This window comes from Juglans regia, chromosome 3 (genome assembly GCF_001411555.2).
Source record: "Juglans regia cultivar Chandler chromosome 3, Walnut 2.0, whole genome shotgun sequence".
Taxonomy (NCBI): domain Eukaryota; kingdom Viridiplantae; phylum Streptophyta; class Magnoliopsida; order Fagales; family Juglandaceae; genus Juglans; species Juglans regia.
Window position 1 is genome coordinate 32,304,738 of NC_049903.1, and position 23,781 is coordinate 32,328,518.

The 23,781-nt window shown below is 37.1% G+C and overlaps 1 protein-coding gene across 2 annotated transcripts; it reads right to left on the bottom strand.

Moving 5' to 3' along the window:
- Window positions 1–545: 545 nt before the first annotated feature.
- Window positions 546–6,327, bottom strand: LOC108994881 (protein NRT1/ PTR FAMILY 5.5-like). Of its 2 annotated transcripts, XM_018970274.2 has the most exons (6): window positions 5,523–6,327; window positions 5,311–5,440; window positions 5,040–5,083; window positions 4,575–4,789; window positions 2,302–2,861; window positions 546–1,535 (listed from the first exon to the last, which is right to left on the bottom strand). In XM_018970274.2, exons 2-6 carry the CDS (start codon window positions 5,355–5,357, stop codon window positions 617–619), a joined length of 1,785 nt encoding a protein of 594 aa, XP_018825819.1. In that variant the 5' UTR covers window positions 5,358–5,440; window positions 5,523–6,327; the 3' UTR covers window positions 546–616. The 2 variants fall into 2 exon arrangements, with proteins under 2 accessions (XP_018825819.1, XP_035544424.1); XM_035688531.1 differs by having other exon boundaries at window positions 5,311–6,327.
- Between the last annotated feature and the right edge of the window lie 17,454 nt (window positions 6,328–23,781).

Below are 23,781 nucleotides of genomic sequence, written 5' to 3' on the forward strand. Positions count from 1 at the left end.
CGTTAAAAGTTTTGAAGTTATAATTATCTAAAAGTTATATGAGCATTTTTATCCATTGACAATTTTTTAAGAATTAAAATTATATTCTGCATTATTCGGAAAAGCACTTTTGAAAAAAAAAAAAAACTCGATGCTTTTCCTAAAACGTATTTGAGATTAAAAAACAACTTAATTTTTCTATTAACAAATTTTTAAAGCTACTTAGATATTTTTTTAAGAATCTTAACGCAACTGATCCAAACATGCCCTAAATCAGATATGGTGAAACATGAAGGAGATTGAAGGGTGAATTGAAAACAAGATCAAGTCATCACATTGACAAACTTTATTCAATACATATATAAGATGAAAAATGCTACTTTACCTACTCAATTTGTCTTCTCATTTTGACACCTCATGAATTTTAATTTTTTTTCTTAATTATTAAGGAAGTAATTATTAGTGTATTAATATTTTTTATATTTTTTAAAAATATTTTAAAATGATAAAAAAAATATAAAAAAAAATAAAAAAGACATTTTGGCCTAGCAGTCACTGAACGGCAGAGTAGCACTGCTCATGTAAGATTACAAGTGTACCAGAAAACACAGCTTCATATATACTTGAGTTTGTACATCTAATTTAATGAAAAAATATGGAAGGAAAAAATGGTGCGAAGCAGCTTCTTGACTATCGAATCGGTCGTAAACAGTTCACCAATCGTCGCCTTAAGGTGTTGACAGATGTACCAGATTGACACCAAGATGCACAACACAAGATTTATGGATGACAACGCTGCTAGAGTCAGATAGTAATAATCCAAATGACTCTCATTCAGTGTTTCCCGAAACCAACTTGAACTCCTTCCAATTTCGCTGAACTTACCCGCCGCTTGAACTGAAATGACACTGCCGATGGGTCCTAATCCAAATGCAGCATTGGTAAAAAGTCTCAAGTAGAAGCTTACGGAGGAAGAGTACTCTGGAGCGATACAGAAGCGAGCAATGCTGTAGCCAGAGACTATCTCAAGGTCATCACAAAGGTAATCAGATATTCCATCAATGGCAGCAAGAAAGAAATACTGTGGAAGAAGCCAAAACATGCCCATTGGGATTTTCACGTCAGGTCGATCCTCAAGTAAGCCAAGGCCCTCGGTCAAGTCCAGCCTCCTCGTCTCAACTTCTGCAGCAATCACACAACATACTACAGAAAATAACATTGCTGCTATGACTCCAATGGGGAATATAGATTTTCCAAGTCCCTTTTCAAATAACTTTTTAGCAACCACTGCAAACAGTTTGCTGAACACAAATTTTGCAATATCATGGAAGACTAGTAGTATAAAAGGGGGGAACGTGTTCTGCATGTTGTTTGCTTGTTCCAAGAAATAAGTGTCACCTATGGAACTCACGACCCCACACATAATGAAGGTAATCCACAAAGGTATCATGCGTGCAAAGATTTTGGCGTCCTCTAATTCTGTTCTTTTGCTAATGTGTTCTGCTTTTTCATCTGGAGCTTGAATTTGGACGATAACGACATCCTTGTCAAAGGACCTGCAATTAAAAAAAAAAAAAAGCGTTTCAGGAGATCGTTATGGGCAATAGGCTTTCTGCTACTTAATAAATCGTGAAAGATGTCCTGAAAAGTCCAAGATGTTAGCCCATTATAAAAAGGGTATTTGGTCAAGTGTCGATGTTACCGAACCTGTAACAGACCGATTCTTACAGATCAAAAATCAATAAACGAATTAACTCTAATTACCTCATAGATCAGTTAACAATATTTGCTAACATGCAGTAGCTGAAATTCTGCTTCCATGATTTTAGTACTTGGAATGGAAACAACATAAATCATGAAAAATGATAAGATCGATCATTGCTTTATAATAATTCCATCAGTCAAATTTCTACATTGAAAACTAATAATTTTGAATCATCAAGTTTCTAGATTAGTGTGCTACTAATATAAGTTTTACTGCAGTGTATTTATTTCTTTAACTTGAGTTGTGCTTTGTGAACTTTAGTTAGTAGCATTTGAAAGTACATGTCTGATCATGGCTTGTAACGTGTAAGGTGAAAATCTTGTAAAAAGTTCTACTTGTATTTGCTGGAATTACGTAGTGAATAACATAGAAGTAAAACGATTGCTCTTCCTCTTTTCCTCTCCCTTATTTCTGCACCAATTTTCTGCAGGAAATTCTGCATTAAGCTCCTCTTATTCCCCTGTTTTCTTCTTCCAATTTGCTACCTTCTTGTGTTAAATCAGTTTCTGGAAAATCCAGCCAACATTATGTGTATGAGAGAGAGAGAGAGAGAGAACCTGAGGGAGTGGGTGCGAGGCACAAAGTGACTACTAGGTTGATGATTATCGTAGACTCTATTAGAATGTTGTGGGAGGCGACAAAATATCTTTGAAGCCGAAGATACCAACACTCTACGGACAGTTGTGAGAAGACCCACCTTCGGTGCAGCATGTTTGTATGAAGATGTGCTACTCATGAACAGAAGGGTTGCCAGTACCATCCCTATTGCCGGTATTCCAAAATGGACATACCATGGTAATTTTGACAGTACAATAGTTGCAAGGATGACAAGTAACACAATTACGCATCTTCCGAGTATGAATTCAAACTTCCCTAACCTTTTCCTTTTCTGATCATCATCTTTATCAGTCGGTGTTTGGTTTTGGCTTTGTCGTCCCAAGAAAGAACTCAAGGATGCAGTTTGACCACATACCCCAAGGGCTTTGAGGGTTAATGCCATAAAGAATAGAAACTTCTGTAGATCACCGATACAGTTTGGGCGCTTCTCTTCAGGACATGAGTTTGTTACAGATTTGGAAAGGAACTGTAGTGTTGATATTGCCAAGATGCCTACCCCCTGCGGTAACACCAAATGATTATATAGAGATCAAGTACTCCGACTTGGTCAAAATCTATATAACTGGCTAGCATTGTCAAAGCAGACCAAAAGTTGATAAATATAATAGACATTTTTTGACACAATGAAGCGACTTATTTCGTTGCAGAGGCTAGGACAGAGAATAAAAATAAAAGAAAAGCCTTAATTCGGGCATGTTTGAAAGGATAGGAAGAGATGAGAATTCTGTATGTATATAGTAATAAAATTATTTAAATTAAGATATTTTATTTAGCTTTTGAAAAATGAGAGTTAAAAAATTGAATAAAAATATTATAAAATTAAAAAAGCTGTTTAAATATTATTTTTATTTTAAAATTTTAAAAAAAAATTATTATTTTTTGTGTTTTGTTTGGATCATGTTTGGGAACAATATTGTAATGGTTAATTAATTATTAGATAAAAAAGTTAAAAATGTGAAATTGAAAAGTTTTTTATGCTTGAATAATGTTAATAAAAAAGATTATGAAAAGTTTTCATATGAAATGAGATATTCTTAAGTCAACTCACTTCGTAAACATGGTCTTACTCGTAGCATGCATGACATTCCTGAGTCAAAAGGAAATATGAATCAACAATTATGGAGTTCTATGGTTCAAATTAAGGGTGACAAATCGTGTTAATGAGTCATGTTTGTATCGTGTTAATGAGTCATGTTTATATCGTGTTCGGTCATGTATATTATACGATATGAGTCAACCTAAACATGATCTGTTAAGCTTAACGGACCAGATTTTTAAATCCTAACACGATCTATTAAAATAACGAATTGATACGACACTACCCGTTTAAACCCATTATAAATTAATTAAAAATATATCGACATGACCCGTTTCAACTCATTTATGTAAATGAGTTGAACTAACTCAAATAATCTATTTGACCTATTAACATAGTTTCACATAAAAGTTAAAATCATAATATTTTCTAAAAATATAAAACTAAATATATAAGTCCAGATAACAATAAAAACACCAAAATTACAATCCTGATGAAGTGTGGGAGGCGGTCGTGATTTGTGAGAACTGACTCAACTTAGAACTGAGAAAGTGAGTGTCTGAGAGAGTTCGAAAATACGAAATAGGGTTAGGGTATTTTTGTTTTGAAGTTAAAAAGGATATAATTATAATTTTGAGTAAAAAAATTTAACTGGTCTAAACGATTCACTAACGGATTAAGTGGGTTGAGCCATTAGTGACCCGTTAATTAATCGTGTCTTAACGGGTCAACTTGTTTTGACCTGAACTCTTTAACATCAAATCCGAACCTGCTAATTTTTTACCGTGTTCATGTTAGATTAACAAATCTTGTCACATATTACCATCCCTATTTCAGATAAGAATGCCAAAATTTCTCTTTCGTTATTTGTATAATTAAGGACAAACTTTCTCGTCGTTGCTTCTATATTTTACAATGGCATTTGAAATGACAGACATACCCGAACATTTGCATGTAGTAGTACAATAATAGAAATAAATTAAGAGTACTGCTATAAACAAGTCTCGAATTTATAAATCTTGCGCAAATATTTTGTAAAAAGATGGACTCCACAAGACATAGTTGGATCCACTTTTTTTATAAAGTATTTATTGCCACGAGGCTTAGAGCTTGTATATATCATTAATATTCCCAAATTATTATCTAAAAAATGAGCGGAGATGTGAAACAGCTTACACAGCAATAGGCAAGACTGGAAAGCAAGAGCATCCAATATTCACCCATGAAAGTGTCTACAAAGAAGGCCATGCCTATAGGCATTATGGCTTCTACGCCTTTGAACCCGTTTATAATGGCCGCAGAGTGGGTAATGTCAAGTTTCCAGATTTCTGTTAAGTATGTCATAATGTCCCACATCGCGAACTCCACTAGTTTGTGAGCCCATGCCAAAACTGAAATAGAAGAAGAAGAAGAAGAGTGTGCATGGGGTGTGTATATATATTAGTATCAAATAGTTTCAAGATGGAGATTCTCCATAGTTTATGGTGGAGTGCATGGTGCTTATAATTGCACGAGTCAGAAAAAGGAAGCAAACACGGATGGGTACTGATAAACTATTTCAATGCTATATATTCAGATAAGCTCATGATGATTTGCTACGTACATATATACAACTAGTAGATTATTTAGAGATGTACGTACCTCGTATTCTGAATGTTGTCGTCTTCACCCATGAGCACCATTTTCTGCGCGCAGTGCAAAGACGTACAATAAAAGTTATGAGTTGGAACAAGTGTACGTACTATAATTCAAACCTAGCTGGCTAGCTCTACGATGTATAGAAAGAACTCATGATGATGATTAACTTGTAAATGAGAGATAAATTCCAAGTTGCAAGAACAGCGTTCATAAAAATGGCATGTAAGAAATTCTAAATTAAGTTTAAAAATTAAAAGTATATATATATGCTTACTCCAAGAATTGGATAACTTTGATTCTGACACTGGATACCATGTTCATGATGACCAGTAACCTCCGCTTTCTGCAATAACAACAATGCTACGTACAAACGACTTTGTGGACGAAATATGCGTACTTCGCTGCTAATGTGGCAGAAGGCTACGGTTGTTTAAAAAAAAAAAAAAAAAGGGAAAGAAGATCAAGACGGGAAGGAAAGAACCTCACCCAGAGAAGGAAAACTCTATAGACAGTCGATTTTGTTTACCCTTTGGCGCACGAATCCACTACGGGAAAAACTCAAACGGAAAGTTTCTGTCGAAAAGAAAATCACGTTTTGGGGTGCTGGGCGGGATTTGAAAAATTAATAAAATTTCAAAATACACCCGGTTTTTCCCCATGAACTAGGAATAATTACCATCAAAATACCAGACTAAAAAATGATGAGAAAAATGAGGGTATTTTGTATTACATTCATCACAAATTGAAACAAAAAATAAAAATAAATCTGCTAGTTGCGGAGAGCATCTGAGCAACTGGGTTTTTTCCTCCTCGAATCAGTTTTCATTTCTGCCATTGAAATACTTTCAAACCAGATCCTCCTGCTGCTCTTCTTAACCATTCCGCCGCCATTGCTGCTGACCATCATTACCTTTGTTATTCCATAATTTCCATTCCCAGAAGTCAGAAAAAAAAAAAACAAAAAAAAAAAAAACATTGCCCGGAGAGATCGAAGACCCAGGTGCATATATAAAAGCTATCAAAAAATGGCCTTTACTTAGGTCCTCTCTCTCTCTCTCTCTTTCTCTTTCTCTGGGGGAGGAAATTTCATACCGAAAAAAGACAAAGCAGGAGAAAGCTGGAAAATATGGTGGAGACGAATAGCTAGCTTGAAGACTTGAGTTGGATAAACTATAAAGTACATATAAACGGAGACCAAACACTAGCCTATATAGGGGGCTTCCCGGTAGCAGCTCTCTACAGTATAATAGTATATATAAACGGAGACCAAACGGCAAACACTAGACGCTTGTTTCTTTCTTTTCTCTTTCGCCCCCCGCCCTTCTAACCAGTAACCACGCGTAAGAAACCATACGATTAAGATCCTCACGAATTTTGTATGGATTCTTACGCGTATGGGTATTTTACGCGGCTTAATAGGATTGGTATTGGTTTTATTAAAATTATCTTTAAAATTTGATAAAAAGTATGTAATTTTTATAAATTTAAAATTTTATTGGCCATAACTCCACATTAAATTAATCATTGAATTCATCAAAATAATAATATAATATTATTTTTTTAATAAAAATATTTTAATTTTTATCATATTTTACAATTATACTAATCATATGTTGATTAATAATTTAATTTGATTCTTACATTTTTATTACAAGAAGGTTAGAGATTAAACGTGAATAAAAAAGACTTTTGGAGATTCAAAGTGAATAAAAAATAGATTTGATGAATGAATAGTAGATCTTTAAATTTGAAAAAATCTATACATTTATTGTAGCTCAAAGTTTCACATTTATCTATTTGACTGATCCAATGCAGCCCTATTTTGATAAAATTCATCAAATTTTACATTTGATTAGACTTTTGATGAAACCAATACTAATGTTCTTAGAATCCATACCTGTAAGATTCAGATGGGTATTTTACGCATGGTTTCAGTTTTTGTTTTATAGCAATTTTTTTCATAGCGCATAATTTTTTTACACAGTAGATTTTTTTACATATAAATAGATTTTTTTTTTTATGAAAAATTTACATTTTATTAAAATAAAAAAACTAGATCGAATTAAATTGAAAATCGATAAAAATTAAAGTATCGATTTAAGAATATAACGATTTTAACAAATAAAAAACCGGTATATACCGGTTTTCAATTACAGCCCAGGCAGCAGAGGCTTTCGGTTTTTTTTACTTTCTTTTCCTCCAAAAGCGACACACGAACCAGAGGAGGTCCTTTGACCTTTGTTCTTTTCGGTGTTTGGACGCACTGGTTGAAAGACAAGGTTTTTCCTTCTTAGCTTTTGGACGGGCGCAACACGAGGGTCCCTTTTTTGTTTGACAACTGTAATGGCTAGAAGTTAGTTAGGAAGTTAATTAATAAAGAGAGATCAGTCGAGAGAGATGAGGAGTTTAAACGGGGAGTTTCATGTTTAATGAAACGGTGCATTTTGTTAAGTATAAGATGAATAACAGTTTTAACTTAAATAGGTTTAAAGCGGTAAGTTTGTTACATTGCAATACGGGGCGTTTTGTCACCGAATATTATAAATACTGAGTGCATTGTAAATACTGTGGTGCAGAAGAATCAATAAGAATTTGTCTGGAGGTTGGAGGTTCCTTGAATACCTCTTCCAAGAATCAAGAAGTGATTCTTGGGTTTTTCTCAATTGTGTTCTTGTTTGTTCTCTGATTTGGTATTCTTACATTCTGGTTGTCTACGTTCTGGGTAAATTTATTAGTTTATCCATTACAATTGGTATCAGTAGTACTCAATCCTGTGATGGCAGAAGGCACGCGTGGAGCTCTGAAAAGTCAGCAAGATGGATCCCAGAAGCAGCAAGAAATGGTTCATAGACAGTTGGAGAACCATCAACAATGTATTACTGCAATGTAAGCAAGGTTAGAACAAGTTTCTGATATGTTACGATCTTTGGTTGAGTCTTCTAGTGTCAATACAAATGAACCTAGAGGTTATGAAGATAGGGCTATTCAGAGAAGCTTTCATTTGGATTTTCCACGTTTTAGTGGATGTGATCCTGTTGGATGGGTTTTTAAAGCTAATCAATACTTTGATTTTTATCAAACACCATTTCATCAAAAATTAATAGTGGCCTCATATCATATGGAGGGTGAGGCATTAGTTTGGTCCTAAACTGCTTTTAACTCAGGTCAGTTCAATTCTTGGGAGTCATTGGTTATGGCAATGCAAGTGAGATGTGGGCCATCAGCATATGATGACCTAATGGAGGCATTAACCAAGTTAAAACAGACCACATATGTTGCTGTGTATAAGTCACAGTTTGAAGCCTTGGCAAATAGGTTGATAGGCTTGTCTGAGAAGCATTTGCTTAGTTGTTTTGTGAGTGGCCTGAAAGATGAAATCAGGTTACCTGTGAAGATGTTTAATCCAGTGAATCTTGAGGCTGCTTTTGGATTGGCAAAAATTTAAGAAGAGTACTTGTCAGCTGTTAAAAAACCATGGAGAGGTGTTTCAGCATTGAGTGAATCTATGGTGGAAGGCAACAGATTCCAGAAACCTCTCTTAGCAGTTAAGAAGATTTTTTCTTCACAAATGGATGAAAAAAGGAAGAAAGGTTTATGTTACCATTGTGATGAAAAATGGAACCCCACGCATATATGTAAGGCTCCCAAAGTGTATCTGTTACATGTTGAGGATACTGTTGATAAAGCCTTAGAAACACAGGAGGAGGGGGATGAGACTCTAGTGACCAATGAACAGTTGGTGACAGAAGAAGGAGAAGGGCTGGAGGTGTCCATTAATGCAATATTTGGCTGCTCTAACAATAATGCCATGAAGTTGTTGGGAAGGATTGGAAGTTGTGGTTGAAATTTTAGTGGACTCGGGGAGTACACATAATTTTTTGGATCCATTGGTGGTACAAGCAGCAAAACTTAAAGTATATGATGATTTGAAGTTACAAGTGAGAGTAGCTAATGGTGACAAGTTGGTAAGTAGTGGTAGCTATAAAAAAGTCATCAAGGTTCAAGACTCAAAGTTTAGAATTCCATTTCATGTGCTAGCTTTGGGTGGTTGTGACATAGTATTGGGAGTTCAATGGCTAAAGACCTTGGGGCTAATTTGTTGGGATTTTAATTCCATGTCTATGAGTTTTACAGTGGGGCAATCCAAGATCACCTTACATGGATTGAAGTCTGATGGCATTAGGCTTCAAAATGGAGAGGGCAATTTAAAGTCTTCCTTGGTGAGACAGCAGGGCTGGTTTATGCAGCTGAGAACTGAGGATCCAGCAGAAAAACCTTGAAGTTAGGTGCAACAGGTAGAAGAACTGTTACAGGGTTTCGAGCATGTGTTTGCTGAACCTGTGGGTTTACTTCCCATCAGGTCTTTCGATCATCATATTCCTCTTAAGGAGGGAATTGGTCCTGTTTCAGTCAGGCCTTATAGATATCCTCATTATCAGAAAACTGAGATTGAGAAGATTGTTCAGGGTTTGTTGAAATCTAGAGTGGTGAGGCCAAGTCAGAGCCATTTTTCATCACCAGTGCTTCTTGTTAAAAAACCTGATAGTTCATGGAGGATGCGTGTGGACTATCGAGCATTAAATCAAGTAACCATCAAGGATAAGTTTCTCATTCCTATTATTGATGAGCTAATTGATGAATTATATGGAGCAACAATATTTTTCAAGCTAGACTTGAGATCTAGATGTCACCAGATTTGAGTTAAAGATGTGGATATTGAGAAAACAGCCTTTAGAACTCATGAGGGCCACTATGAGTTCTTAGTAATGCCTTTTGGGCTTACTAATGCTCCTGCTACATTTCAAAGCTTGATGAATGATGTGTTTAAACCTTTTATAAGAAGGTTTGTCTTGGTCTTTTTTGATGACATATTGGTTTACAGCAGGAGTTTGGTGGACCATATTGCACATTTGAGATCAGTGTTAGAAGTTTTAAAGCAACATACACTCTATGCAAAAAGCGTTTTAAAGCAACATACACTCTATGCAAAAAGCTCAAAATGCAAGTTTGCAATGCATGAAGTTGATTATCTGGGACATATCATTTCTGGTTGTGGTGTTAAAGCTGATCCTTCCAAGATTGTGTCCATGATTGACTGGCCTATTCCAAGATCCTTGAAAGCTTTGATAGGGTTTCTCGGGCTCACTGGTTATTACAGGAAATTCATCAAGGATTTCGCTGCTAATGTGGCAGAGGTCTACGGTTGTTTAAAAAAAAAAAAAGGAAAGAAGATGATCAAGACTGGAAGGAAAGAACCTCACCCAGAGAAGGAAAACTCTATAGACAGTCGATTTTGTTTACCCTTTGGCGCACGAATCCACTACGGGAAAAACTCAAACGGAAAGTTTCTGTCGAAGAGAAAGTCACGTTTTGGGGTGCTGGGCGGGATTTGAAAAATTAAGAGATTAAAATTTCAAAATACACCCGGTTTTTCCCATGAACTAGGAATAATTACCATCAAAATACCAGACTAAAAAATGATGAGAAAAATGAGGGTATTTTGTATTACATTCATCACAAATTGAAACAAAAAAATAAAAATAAATCTGCTAGTTGTGGAGAGGATCTGAGCAATTGGGTTTTTTCCTCCTCGAATCAGTTTTCATTTCTGCCATTGAAATACTTTCAAACCAGATGCTCCTTGCTGCTCTTCTTAACCATTCCACCGACATTGCTGACCATCATGACCTTTGCTATTCCATTTCCAGAAGTCAGTAAAAAAAAAAAACAATAAAGAAAACATTGCCCAGACCCACATTCATATATAAAAGCTATAAAAAATTGGTCTTTACTTAGGTCCTCTCTCTCTCTATTTCTCTAAGAGCACTCCTAAAGAATATTGTATAATATATTTTTTTCTAAAAATATAAAAAAAAGCTCTCAAAACACCCTCCAATTTTCTATTTTAAAAATATTTTTACATTTTACTACAGGGCATTGCTAGATATAGAGAATTCTATTCATCAATATAAACATATTTAATTAATTCCTCACTCCTTCTCTTAGTACATTAACATTTTTACATTAGCATGTCCAGCCTTGCATTTGGAAGAGATCCAAAGTTCTCATTTGTGGTGTACATAGCTATAATTATTCAATTGGGTTTGATTACAAAACAAAATAAAACAAGAATATTTTTATTATATAATCTCTTCGTTTTATTTTTTAATCAATTTATATTTCAATTTAATTTATAAATTTAGATTAATTTAAAATAGAATATAATTATATGATATTGTATATGAGGAGATACTACAAATATCAAAAGATATGAAGATATTATTGATAGTTAGAGTAAAATATTTGAAATGAATAAAAAATATTAAAAAATATAATATTTAAATTATATGAATAAAAAATAAATAAGTTGATGTATGGTATATTGTAAAAGTGAGTATATAAAAAAAAAAAAAAAAAAGTAAGTTTGATGATATATTTTAAAAGACTGGATCAAGAAGCATTGGGAGTGCTATACGGTGGACAAAGTACATATAAACGGAGACCAAACACTAGACGCCCCCCCGCCCCCGGCGCGGCTTCTAACCAGTTACCACGCGTATCATTAATCAGACGCGTAAGATTCAGAAGGATTCTTACTCGTATGGGTATTTTACGCATGGTTTCAGTTTATGTTTTATAGCAATTTTTTTCATAGAGCAGAATTTTTTTACAAAGTTGATTTTTTTATATATAAATAGATTTTTTTTATAAAAAATTTACATTTTATTAAAATCAAAAAATTAGATCGAGTCAAATTGAAAATCGATAAAAATTAAACTATCGATTTAAGAATATAACGATTTTAAAAATAAAAAACCGGTATTTACCGGTTTTCGATTACAGCCCAGGCAGCCTGCCAGCGGGGGCTTTCGGTTTTTTTTTACCTTCTTTTCCTCTGAAAGCGACACACGCACCAGAGGAGGTCCTTTGCCCTTTCGGTGTTTGGACGCACATGGGAACGCAACACGAGGGGCCCTGGGGTTTCTTTTTCTTCGGTTTTTCTGGGTTGATCAATTGCGGTGACATTTGAATTTTTTCGGATAGAATATATTTTGCCTCGAAGAAACACTTTTTTTTGGCAGGTTGGGTCTCCGGAAATGGTTATTAGTGGGCAATAGTTATAATACACTTTAGTAGATGGGTGGTGCTACAGCTCCCGCTGGGGCTACCCTGGGGCTGTAGTATTATTTAATATATATTTTATTTAAATAATTTTTATATAGATTTTTTAATATTTTAAAATATTTTTAAAAAATAAAATAAATTTAAAATATTTTTAAGAAAATATATTTTTAATCAAAAAGTAAAAAATATATATTTAAAAATACTTTTTTAATCACGAAATAAAATAAAAAATTATAAAAAATATTTTTTTATAATTTTTTAATTTACTTTATGATTAAGAAATTATTTTTTAATAATATTATGATTTTTTTAACAAATATTTAAAATGGTCATACTACAACCCCCGTTGGGGGCTTTCGTTGAGCTTAACATGTATTTTTTTATGTGTAATTTTTTAATTTATTTTTTATATAGATTTTATTTACACTTTTAAATATTTTTAAAAAATAAAATAAATTTAAAATATCATTAAAAAACATTTCCTTAATTAGAAAGTAAAAAAAAAAAAATCATTAAATATTAATTTTTATTCTACTTCGTAATTAAGAAAATATTTTTAAATAATATTATAATTTTTATTTTATTTTTTAAAATATTTAAAATTATTAAAAATATCTATATAAAAAAATTAAAAAAAACACATAAAAAAATGCTACAGGCCCCAGCGGGACATGTAGCATTTTCCTTAGTAGATTACTGTAACTTGGAGTGTAACCAGTCTAGTCCGATATTACAGCTAGGAAGGAAACCTTAATCTTTAGGGTCTTGTCTTAAGCACGTGGGCTGAGACAATTGTATAGGGCCCATTGTCTTATCTATTTTACCTGTTTGAATTAGTCCGTTTGAGTTTATCATGTTTACTAGACCACGTTGGCTTAGTGGGTTCGTTTAGGTCCATTTCTATTTTTATGGTCAATTATTTAGTAATGGGTCAGTTATTAAGTTGAGTCCGTTGGTCATCATTTGACCAAGTCTATCTATAATTTCTTTAAGTACTCTTCAGTGCTTTAGTAATACAATTATTCAGTTCCTACAACCATTGAGTTACATGTTGGACGTCCAGGCCCCTCAAAGAGCCTACATAATTTACATACTAATTTTCAGCCTTCATAACAATGGTATCACAGCCGCGTTCCTGCAACATGGTTGAGGGTACACGCCAAGCTCAGTTGGCGGAAGGAGTGTCCATGTTGAAGGGAGAAACCATGCACCTGCGAGAAGAACAAGACTAACAAAAACATATGCTGGAAGTAGTGTTACAACAATTGAATAATTTGGCAGCTTCTTATGAACAATTAGCAGCAACAACAGGTAATCCACTAAAAGGAAATCATGTCAGTAATAATCATTTATTTGAAGGGAATTGAGGCATTCATGCTAGAACCTTAAGGTTGGATTTTCCAAAATTCAATGGATCTAAACCCATGGAATGGATCTTAAAAGCACAACAATTCTTTGCTTATTTTAATACTCCTGAGGACCAAAAACTGCAGATAGCCTTTTTCCATATGGCAGGAAAGGCTCTTTCTTGGAAGTGTTGGTTAATGGATTCAGGACCTATTGGTGGATGAGAAGAATTTGTTTCTACAATTAAAGTGCGTTTTAGACCCTCAACCTATGAGGATCCAGTAGGGCTGTTCACTAAGTTGAGACAAACTGCTACAATTGAAGAATATCAAACAGAATTTGAGTACCTACCTAATAAAATCAGTGGATTAATGGAGGAATTCCGTATTAGCACTTTTATTAGTGGGTTAAGAGATGATTTGAAGATAATGGTGACCATGCTTAAGCCTAACTCCATTTCAGTTGCTTTTGGGTTAGCTAAATTGCAGGAGGAAGAAAATATTAGAAGAAAAGGAGGAACCAGCAAAAACTTAAATCCAACCCAAACCACATTTCCCAACACACCAAAATTACTTGCACCTGCACCATTAATGAGATTACCACCACCACCACCCAGACCTAAAAACAGAAATTATCCCACTACCTACAACCCAAACCGAAAATCCACATTTCCCATAAAAAGAATCTCTCCTGCCCAAATGCAAGAAAGAAGAGAGAATGGGCTTTGTTACTATTGTGATGAGAAATTCAATTTTAATCACAAGTGTAGCCGGCCTAGAATTTTTCTGTTTGAAGGATTACATGAGGAAGCTGAAACCAGTGAAGGGAAGTTGGCCCTTATTCAATTAGATGACCCTGTTAAGGAAGAAAATGAGTTAGGAGAATTGCTCGGCATATCACTGCATGCCATGGCAGGTTCACTATCACCTAAGACCATGAGGATTGAGGGCTTTATTAATCATCAAAAGGTTTTAATTCTTGTTGACACATGAAGCACTCATAGTTTTGTGGATCCATACCTAGCAAGGAGATCAAAGCCGCCAGTGGGAGAAAGCCAGTTGACAGTTAAAGTGGCTAATGGAGATAGCCTTCTTTTCCAAGGTTACTGTAGGACAGTTCCTATCCAACTACAGAATTTAAGGGTTAAAGCTAATATTTATTTATTGACTTTGGGAGGTTGTGATGTTGTGTTAGGGGTTGATTGGCTAAGAGGTCTCGAGTCCATCTTATGGAATTTTACTGACTTAACTATGCAGTTTAATTTCAGGGGAAGTGAATGTAAGTTTGCAGGGGCTGCAACCACCCTGAAAATCGTTAGAAGAAGAGGAACATATTCCTAAATTGAAAAAGGGGGTTGTTGAAGGAGTTTGGCTGCATTTAATTGGAGGGAAAGTGAGGACAGCAGAAAAAGCCAATATACTAGCAGTGTCAAAAAAAGTGAAGGATTTTGAAGCTGTGTTTCCAGAACCCCATGGTCTACCTACACCTCGAAGTCATGACCATAAAATTATTTTGCAGGAAAACTCAAAACCATCATGTGTTCGACTTTACAGGTATCCATACTACCAAAAAGCAGAAATTGAAAGACTGGTGACAGATATGTTAAGAAGTGGAATTATACGAGGGAGTCAAAGTCCCTATTCATCCTCGGTGTTGCTGGTTATGAAGGCGGATGAGAGTTGGCGAATGTGTGTGGACTATCGTACCCTCAATAAAGATACGGTAAAAGATAAGTACCATATCCCTAACATTGATGAGCTATTGGATAAACTTTATAGGGCTAAGATTTTTTTCTAAATTGGACTTGCATTCTGGTTACCATCAAATTAGAATGCATGAAGGGGGACATACACAAGACAGCTCTTAGGACCCATGAGGGTCACTATGAGTTTTTGATAATGCCCTTTGGGCTTACCATTGCCCCCTCTACATTCCAAGGGTTGATGAATGAGATATTTCAACCCTATTTAAGAAAGTTTGTTTTGGTTTTTTTTTTATGACATTAATTTACAGCAAGTCATTGGAAGACCATATACACCATACAGATTGTACTAGATACATTAAGATCTCATCAGTTGTTTGCAAAATAGTCAAAGTGTGTATTTGGTTGTAGTGAGGTGGAATATCTTGGTCATTTGATCTCTAAAGATCGTTTTAAAGCGGACCCCCCCAAGATTACAGCAATGCAGAGTTGGCCACTGCCCAGAAATTTGAAGGCCTTATGGGGATTTTTGGGTCTCACTGTGTATTACAGAAAGTTTGTGCAAGGTTATGGTGCCATAGCAACACCCCTAACAGCTCTACTCAAGAAGAACTCTTTTGTGTGGTCTGACAAGGCTCAAGCAGCCTTTGACAAATTGAAAGAAGCTATGGTTAGTCCTCCAATTTTAAAATTACCTAAGTTTACTAAGAATTTCGTGGTGAAATGTGATGCCTCATGTGAAGGGTTGGGAGATGTGTGAATGCAAGAAGGCAGGTCGATTGCTTATCTAAGTCAAGGACTAAAGGGGATAAGTCTTATGCTATCTACTTACGAGAAAGAGCTGTTGGCCTGGTGATGGCCATAAGAAAGTGGAAACATTACTTGGTGGGGCAGCATTTCAAGGTCCGTACTGATCAACAGGCCTTGAAATACCTTTTGGAGCAAGGAGTGGGCACCCCTGCCCAACAGAAATGGGTATCCAAGTTACTGGGTTATGATTTCTCGATGGAGTAAAAAAGTAGAAAAACCAATAAAGTAGCAGATGCCCTATCTAGGCTACCTTGTACAGAAAAACCAGAACCAACAACCAACCAAAACACCATACCAGAATCCAGCCTTTCCTCCCAAACAGAACACAAACAGTCATTCCTCCACAATACCCAAACCAATCACCCATACTCACAAGCCATAAGCCTCATGCAAACCCAGTGGATAGGAGAGCTAAGGAAAACTTACCCCCAATTTTCCCAATTATAGGAGCTGTTGAGCAACTACCATTAGGGAATCTTGAACCAAACTCAATACCAAGGCCGCAATGACTTACTCTTTTACAAAGGCAAGTTACATCTGGAGAACTTGGTGCCATTCCAACAAGAGATCCTGCAGCAGTTCTATTGCAATCCATTAGGGGGCCACACAGAAGTATATAAAACATATGCTCGATTAAAAAAAGAATTTTACTGGCCTGGTATGAGGAGGGATGTTCGAGCCTTCATCCGAGCTTGTGATACATGCCAAAGAAACAAGGTGGAAACAATTCAACCCACAGGCCTGCTCCAGCCTTTGCTAATTCCCACCAGAATCTGGCAGGATATAAGAATGGATTTCATTGAAGGACTGCCACCTTCAGGAGGACGTACAGTGATCATGGTGGTGATAGACAGATTGAGCAAATACGTTCATTTCATGTCTCTTTCACACCCATATACAGCAACGACATTAATACGTATTTTTCTGGACAATGTATTTAAATTGCATGGTTTTCCACTAACCATTGTCAGTGACAGGGACCCAATCTTTACAAGCCAGTTTTAGAAAGAACTTTTCAAATTGAGTGGCACTAAACTTCTATTGAGTTCAGCTTACCACTCCGAAACTGACGGCCAAACAGAGGTGATGAATAAAGTACTAGAAGGCTATCTGAGGTGTTTTTCAGGAGACAGACCACGAGACTGGTCACGATGGTTTACTCTGGTTATGTATGCTTACAATACATTAGAGCATACCTTAACTAGGGTTTCACCATATGAAGTGGTGTATGGATAGCCACCCCCAAGGATGTTACCATATGAAATAGGGTCCACAAGGGTTCAAGCCGTGGATGAGGAACTCAGAAACAGAGAGCTTATCAACAAGCTAGTCCAAGAAAACTTATAGGAAGCACAAGCCAACATGAAGTTATATGCCGATCGAAAAAGAACAGATAGGGAGTTTCAAGTAGGAGACAGAGTGTATCTAAGGTTATGACCTTACCGACAAATGTCCGTCGTGCTGCGAAGAAACCTCAAGTTATCATCGAGATATTATGGGCCGTACACGGTAGTTCAAAAAATAGGAGAATTTGCATACAAGTTAGATCTACCACGAAACTCACAGATCTACCCTATTTTTCATGTTTCTTGCCTAAAAGAAAAGGGTTGGAGAACACATAGAGCCACTTACCAAGCTGCCAAGGGTAACTATGGAGGGAACCTTAGAGACCGAGCCTAAACTGATTTTGGATTGCAGATTGATCAAGAAAGGATGGAAGATAGGCGTGGAGATGTTGGTATAATGGAAAGGGATGGCGACATAAGATGCAACATGGGTGGAACACGAAGAGCTCAAACAGCGTTTCCCAAACCTTGAGGACAAGGTTTTCTTAAGAGAAAGGATATGTTACAGCTGTGAAGGAAACCCTAATCTTTAGAATCTTTAGGGTCTTGTCTTAAGCATGTGGGCTAGGTCAATTGTATAAGGCCCGTTGTCTTATCTATTCTACTTGTTTGAATTAGTTCGTTTGAGTCTGTTATGTTTACTGGGCCACGTTGGCTTAGTGGGTCCATTTAGGTCCATTTCTATTTTTATGGTCAGTTATTTAGTAATGGGTCAATTATTAAGTTGAGTCTGTTGGTCATCATTTGACCAAGTCCATCTGTAATTTCTTTAAGTACTCTTCAGTGCTTCAGTAATACAATTATTCAGTTTCTACAAACAATGAGTTACATATTGGAGGTCCAAGCCCCTTGAAAAGCCTACATAATTTACATACTAATTTTGAGCCTTCATAACATCCGGTCTTGGACAAAATTCCCCCTTTTGATAAATACACCCGTTTCCAGCCAGCCAACATTTTCTCTATTTTCTCCATCACCCCATCTCATATAGCTTTATTCTTGAAAGTTGCTCCCAATGGAAGGCCCAGATATTTCATTGGGAAATAAGACACCTTACAATCTAGGAGGCTTGCCAAACTGAGGATATTAGAGACCGCACCCATATGAACTATCTCAGACTTGTCCAGATTCACCTTTAGTTCTGACACTGCTTCAAAACAAAATAATAGTGCTTGTAGAGTTTGGATCTGGCTACTATTCACTTTACAAAAAACTATCGTATCATTTGCAAAAAGAAGATATGAGATGATAATAAAGTCACCAGAACCATTGCCCACCTGAAAGCCAGATAAGAAACCTCCCCCAACAGCAGCCTGCACCATAACTATAACAAATAGAAGAGAAGATAGAGGATCTCCTTACCGCAAACCTCGCAAATTATAAAAAAAAACCAATAGGCGTTAACCAAAATTGAGAATCGAGTGGTTGAAATACAATGACGCATCCATGAAACCCACCTATCCCCAAAACCACATCTCTCAAGCAAGTATAAGAGAAATTCCCAGTTCACTTGATCATATGCCTTCTCCATGTCAAGCTTGCACAGAACACCTGAAACTTTCTCCCGTAATCTGTGGTCCAAGCACTCATTTGCAATGAGTACTGAATCAAGAATTTTTTTCCCACAAATAAATGTGTTCTGAGACTTGGAAATAATGTGTTCCAACACTGGACTAAGTTGGTTATCAAGAACCTTTAAGATAATCTTATATACGCTACTAACCAGACTTATAGGCCGAAAGTCTTCAATAGTCAAAACCCCGTGTTTCTTAGGAATAAGAGCAATAAAGTTTGCATTAAGGGATTTTTCAAACTTTTGAAGAGAGTGAAATTCACTGAAAACCTGCATAACATCACATTTCACAATGTCCTAACAAGTTTGAAAGAAATCCATTGAAAAACCATCAGGCCCCGGCGCTTTATCCTTAGCCATGCTAGATATGACCTTATAAATCTCTTCTTCAACGAAAGGTCTCTCCAAAACACTTACACTCTACGAGTCAATTGCCCAAAAATGCAAGGCATCAAGCTTCGGCCTTCAAGGAACCGATTCTGTGAGAAGGGTCTCATAGTAATGTACTATATGGTTTTCTAGCTCGGGAGGAGAAGAAAGCACCTGAGAACCTGATTGAAGTGACTCGATAGCATTGTTACGCCGATGTGAATTAGTCACTTTGTGAAAGAACTTCGTACACCTATCACCTTCTTTCAACCAAAGGGCCCTGAATTTTTGACGCCATGAAGTCTTCTCTAACAACAAAACCCTCTCCAAGTTTGCCATAACCAAGCCCTTCCTCAATAACAGCTCATCCGAATTATCTCCCAATAACTCTTTATCCTCTAGTTCTTGCAGTTCCTCCAACAGTGTAGACTTCTGATTGTCAATGTGACCAAAAACCTCCAAATTACACTTTTTCAAGTCTTGTTTCAGTGCCTTCAACTTGCCGGCAAGAATGTGTAACTTGGAGTACCAATAAACTAATATGAAGACCACTAAGCACGCACCATCTCTACAAACCCATCCGCTGTTAGCCACATGTTTTCAAACTTGAAATACAGGTGCCCCTTGTGAATACCCCCACAATCCAAAAGGATGGAAAATGATCTGAACTAACTCGAGCTAGTCGTTTCTGACTTACTTCTGGATATTGAGCTTCCCACAAAGGAGATACAAGGAATTTATCCAATCTCGACCAAACCCGCCCATTTGACCAAGTGTACTCACCCCCTACCAGGGGGAGATCCATGAGGTCCAGATCAAATATGAACTCGCAGAATTCTTCCATGGCCATAGAATTTCGACAGTGCCCTCACTAGGAAAGCGAATAGTGTTAAAATCACCCCCATACACTATGGCACATCCCATAACGAATATAAGCCAGCCAACTCCTCCCACAACCTTCTCATGTCCTTATCCACATCAGGACCATATGAGCCTGTAAATGCCCATTCCCATCCATCAACCACATTTTTTAATCTAGTCGCAACTGAGAAATCTCTAATACACTCCTCAATCGACTCAACCACTCTTTCATCCCACATAAGTAACATTCCAACTGAGGCTCCCAAAGAGGCCAAATGAGTCCAACCCATATACGAGCACCCCCATAAACTTTGCACAATTTTCTTATCAATGAATCACAACTTTATTTCTTGAAAACACATCACATCACCCTTCCACATCCGCAATAATGATTTGATACAGAGGCGTTTATTACGATCATTGAGTCTTTGTACATTCTATGATAAAATCTTAGGCATCATAATAAACTATATTACCCCTCCCTTTCGATCTATCCCTTCCGCCACTCCCTCTTTTCACATCATAACTAATGGAACAAGTTAGCCTTTTAAGTTCCCTACCCTGCTTTATGGCTAACTTCGAATGGCTAGTCTCAAGTGCTACAAGGAGAGCCTTAAATTGTTCTTCGTAACCTCCAAACGAAATCCTAATGACAGCTTGAATCTCCTCTACCTTCTTGAAAACACAATTTGACGAACAACTCACATAATTAGAGCTAGGAGGGAGTCCACACAAAAGAGTTAGAATGACCCCCTCCTCACCAGTACTAGCAGGAGCAAATAAAGCCAATTCCGATCCACACACTGAATCTGATTCCCCACTGGCAGGAGCAAAAAATTTCAGTTCTTCGACCCCATCCCTAAACTTATTCCCCTCAGCAAAACCCATCTCTAGTGAAATAGAGCCTATCGAAGACCCAAGTAATGAAGGGCCATGCTCCAACAAAACTGACTGCACAAGAATCACCTCTGGGCCTCCATCCACCACGCACGATTGAGTCTGTGCATTTTCCAAAGACAGCCCACGAGGGGGCGACGAGAAATCAACCAAATACCCATCCTCTGCCGGGGCTAACTGCACAGGAGCAACATCCGGACCTTCGACCATCATGCCCGGCTAAGTCTAAGCACTCTCCAACAAAAACCCACCAGACAACAATGGGAAATCAACCCTCAAGGTCTCAGCCATTACCAGATCCTCTACCATCTCGCCGTTCTCCAAATCCTCCCATTGAAATGACTACCGGCTCACCGTGGTGGTCGACAGCAACCGACGGTTCTTTCTGTGCCGGTGTGGAAACTGGCGAGACGTTTATTGGCACCACCGAAGAATGACTCGGCCCCTGGGCCAAAATATTGGGCATTTCCCGTTGCTTAGCCATCCACCCTTTCTTTGGGCCTATGGCCTGGCCCAACCCAGTACCCAACTTATTGGGCATCACCCTCCCTACACCCATCTCCCTCTAGCCCGAATCACAGCCCAAGCCCCTCCCTTCACTAAAGCCCGAATCATGGCCCAAGCCCATCTTCAGCACCTCCTTTCCTTTGACACAACTTTTCAGCTAATATATTTCATCTAATAGAGTCCCGACTTTTTCCTCCATATCACCCTGCAGCCTTAGAATATTTTCCTCATTTGCCCGTAACAATACGCTGCCATCTCCCCCAGGACTCTACACGATCTTTGAAATGGCCACGCCTGGCACCACAGCACTCACGACTCGCGGCCGTACCTTCTGTGCTTGGAGCACCTCAGTGTACGACCGTGAACCACCTGCCGTCAATGATGGAGCACCATCGTCACCCCTAAACATCTTCGAGTTTCCTGCCTGGAAAACACTAGCTACTCTGTTTCTCACACTCGAAACAGAGGAAGGGGTACTGAGCTCCTTCAATGTATCTCCAAAGTTCCTCCTCCCCTCCCCGTTCCTTCCTTCCAACACCACTATTAGACCTCTCCTCATGTCATGCCTAAACTCCGAAAGAAAGATAAATCTACCATTATAATTACAACCCCTCCACACCATTAACACAATATTTCCTTTTCTACAAGTTCTTAGGAACTTTGAAGAGCCCAACGATGCTACATATTCCTTCACCATAGAACCCAACCACCCCAGGGCTTCATGATCCAAGGAAATGTATTTCACCACACGATGACTACTCTCTGTGATTCTCCACCACCTTTCATTCTCCTTTCTAAACTCAAATAACTTCTGATCAATAACAACCGCTCTGCACAGCCCCATCAAAGCCAACCAAGACGGTAATGTAAACTGGACTAATACACTAATCTCCACAAGGAGATGTTGCCATTAACGCACCACTACCAACGGCAAGAAAAAGCAACAAAACAAGAATTGTACAAAGATAAAATATTTTAGGAGAGAAAAAATGATAATGCAAAATGTAGATAAATGCATTGCAAGTTAACTAGTATGGCACTTGAAAAGGCTTAATTGGTATGAACTACAAGTTCATTGGCCTCCACAAATACAGAATCAATTCAATTTACACTAAGTGAATCATTCTCATTTCAAAATATAAAATGAATGAAATAATCAATTAAGATTTGACTAATTTTTTTTCCTGGCAAGTCATGAAGAAGTAAAAACAAAAAACCAAATACATTACATGTCATGAAAGGCCACTTTGTATCCTGCCTTTATAATATTATTCACCATACTGGAGCCCATATTTCCCAATCCCATGAACCTAACACTCTGTAATACATCAATGGTTTGAGAAATTTGAAGTAACTCTGCAAAAATGCATAACAATTTAGAAGACTCGAAAGGAAAAACACCAGATTTTCAAATGGGTAGAGCTAAAAACATCTATAGTAACAATGCCAAAAACATCTCCTAAGATCACACTTGTTAAACGATGCAATCATAGAGATGATCCCTAAAAAATGAATTTACCCAAACACACAAGAACTCCAAATCTATGAAATCAAAACAAACAGAGATGAAGGCAATAACACTATGCTCAGATGGCATGCTTGCAATGCATTTACCTAAAATAGAAGGGAAAAAAATTGAAGAACATAGAGTTATTCAATGAACATTAGCCCCTTGTCCACGCTCCAGTTGAGATCCCCCACATACAAAGATGGAAGCAAGAGAGAGAGAGAGAGAGAGATTTAGGGCTACAACCTGAGAGAGAGAGAGAGAGAGAATTAGGGTGGAATAGAGAATGGGAGAAATGAACAGATAGAGAGAAAAGAGAGAGAGAGAGAGAGAGAGAGATGCACATACACACGAATGGAGAAAGAGATAGATGGAGGATTGAGAGATTCACCTCCTTGACGAGGTGCGATGGCACGATAGTAGGCACGACTTAAGAAGGATGACAACAAACTCACCGAGAATAGAAAGGGAGTATCGAGCAGGGGGGAAAAGAAAAAATGGGGGAGAAGGAAACGAAACAAGGGAGAAATTTGCTTAGGTTATTATAATGACCTTTTGCATCGGTGAAAACTCGCCGCAAATATAACAACACATTTAGCGGTGCGAAAATGTCGCCGTCAAAGAGCCAAAACGTGCTATGCGAGGGCTTCTTCTGCCAATTCTATTTTCGGCAAAAATAGTCTTTTTAGAGGTGATTTTCT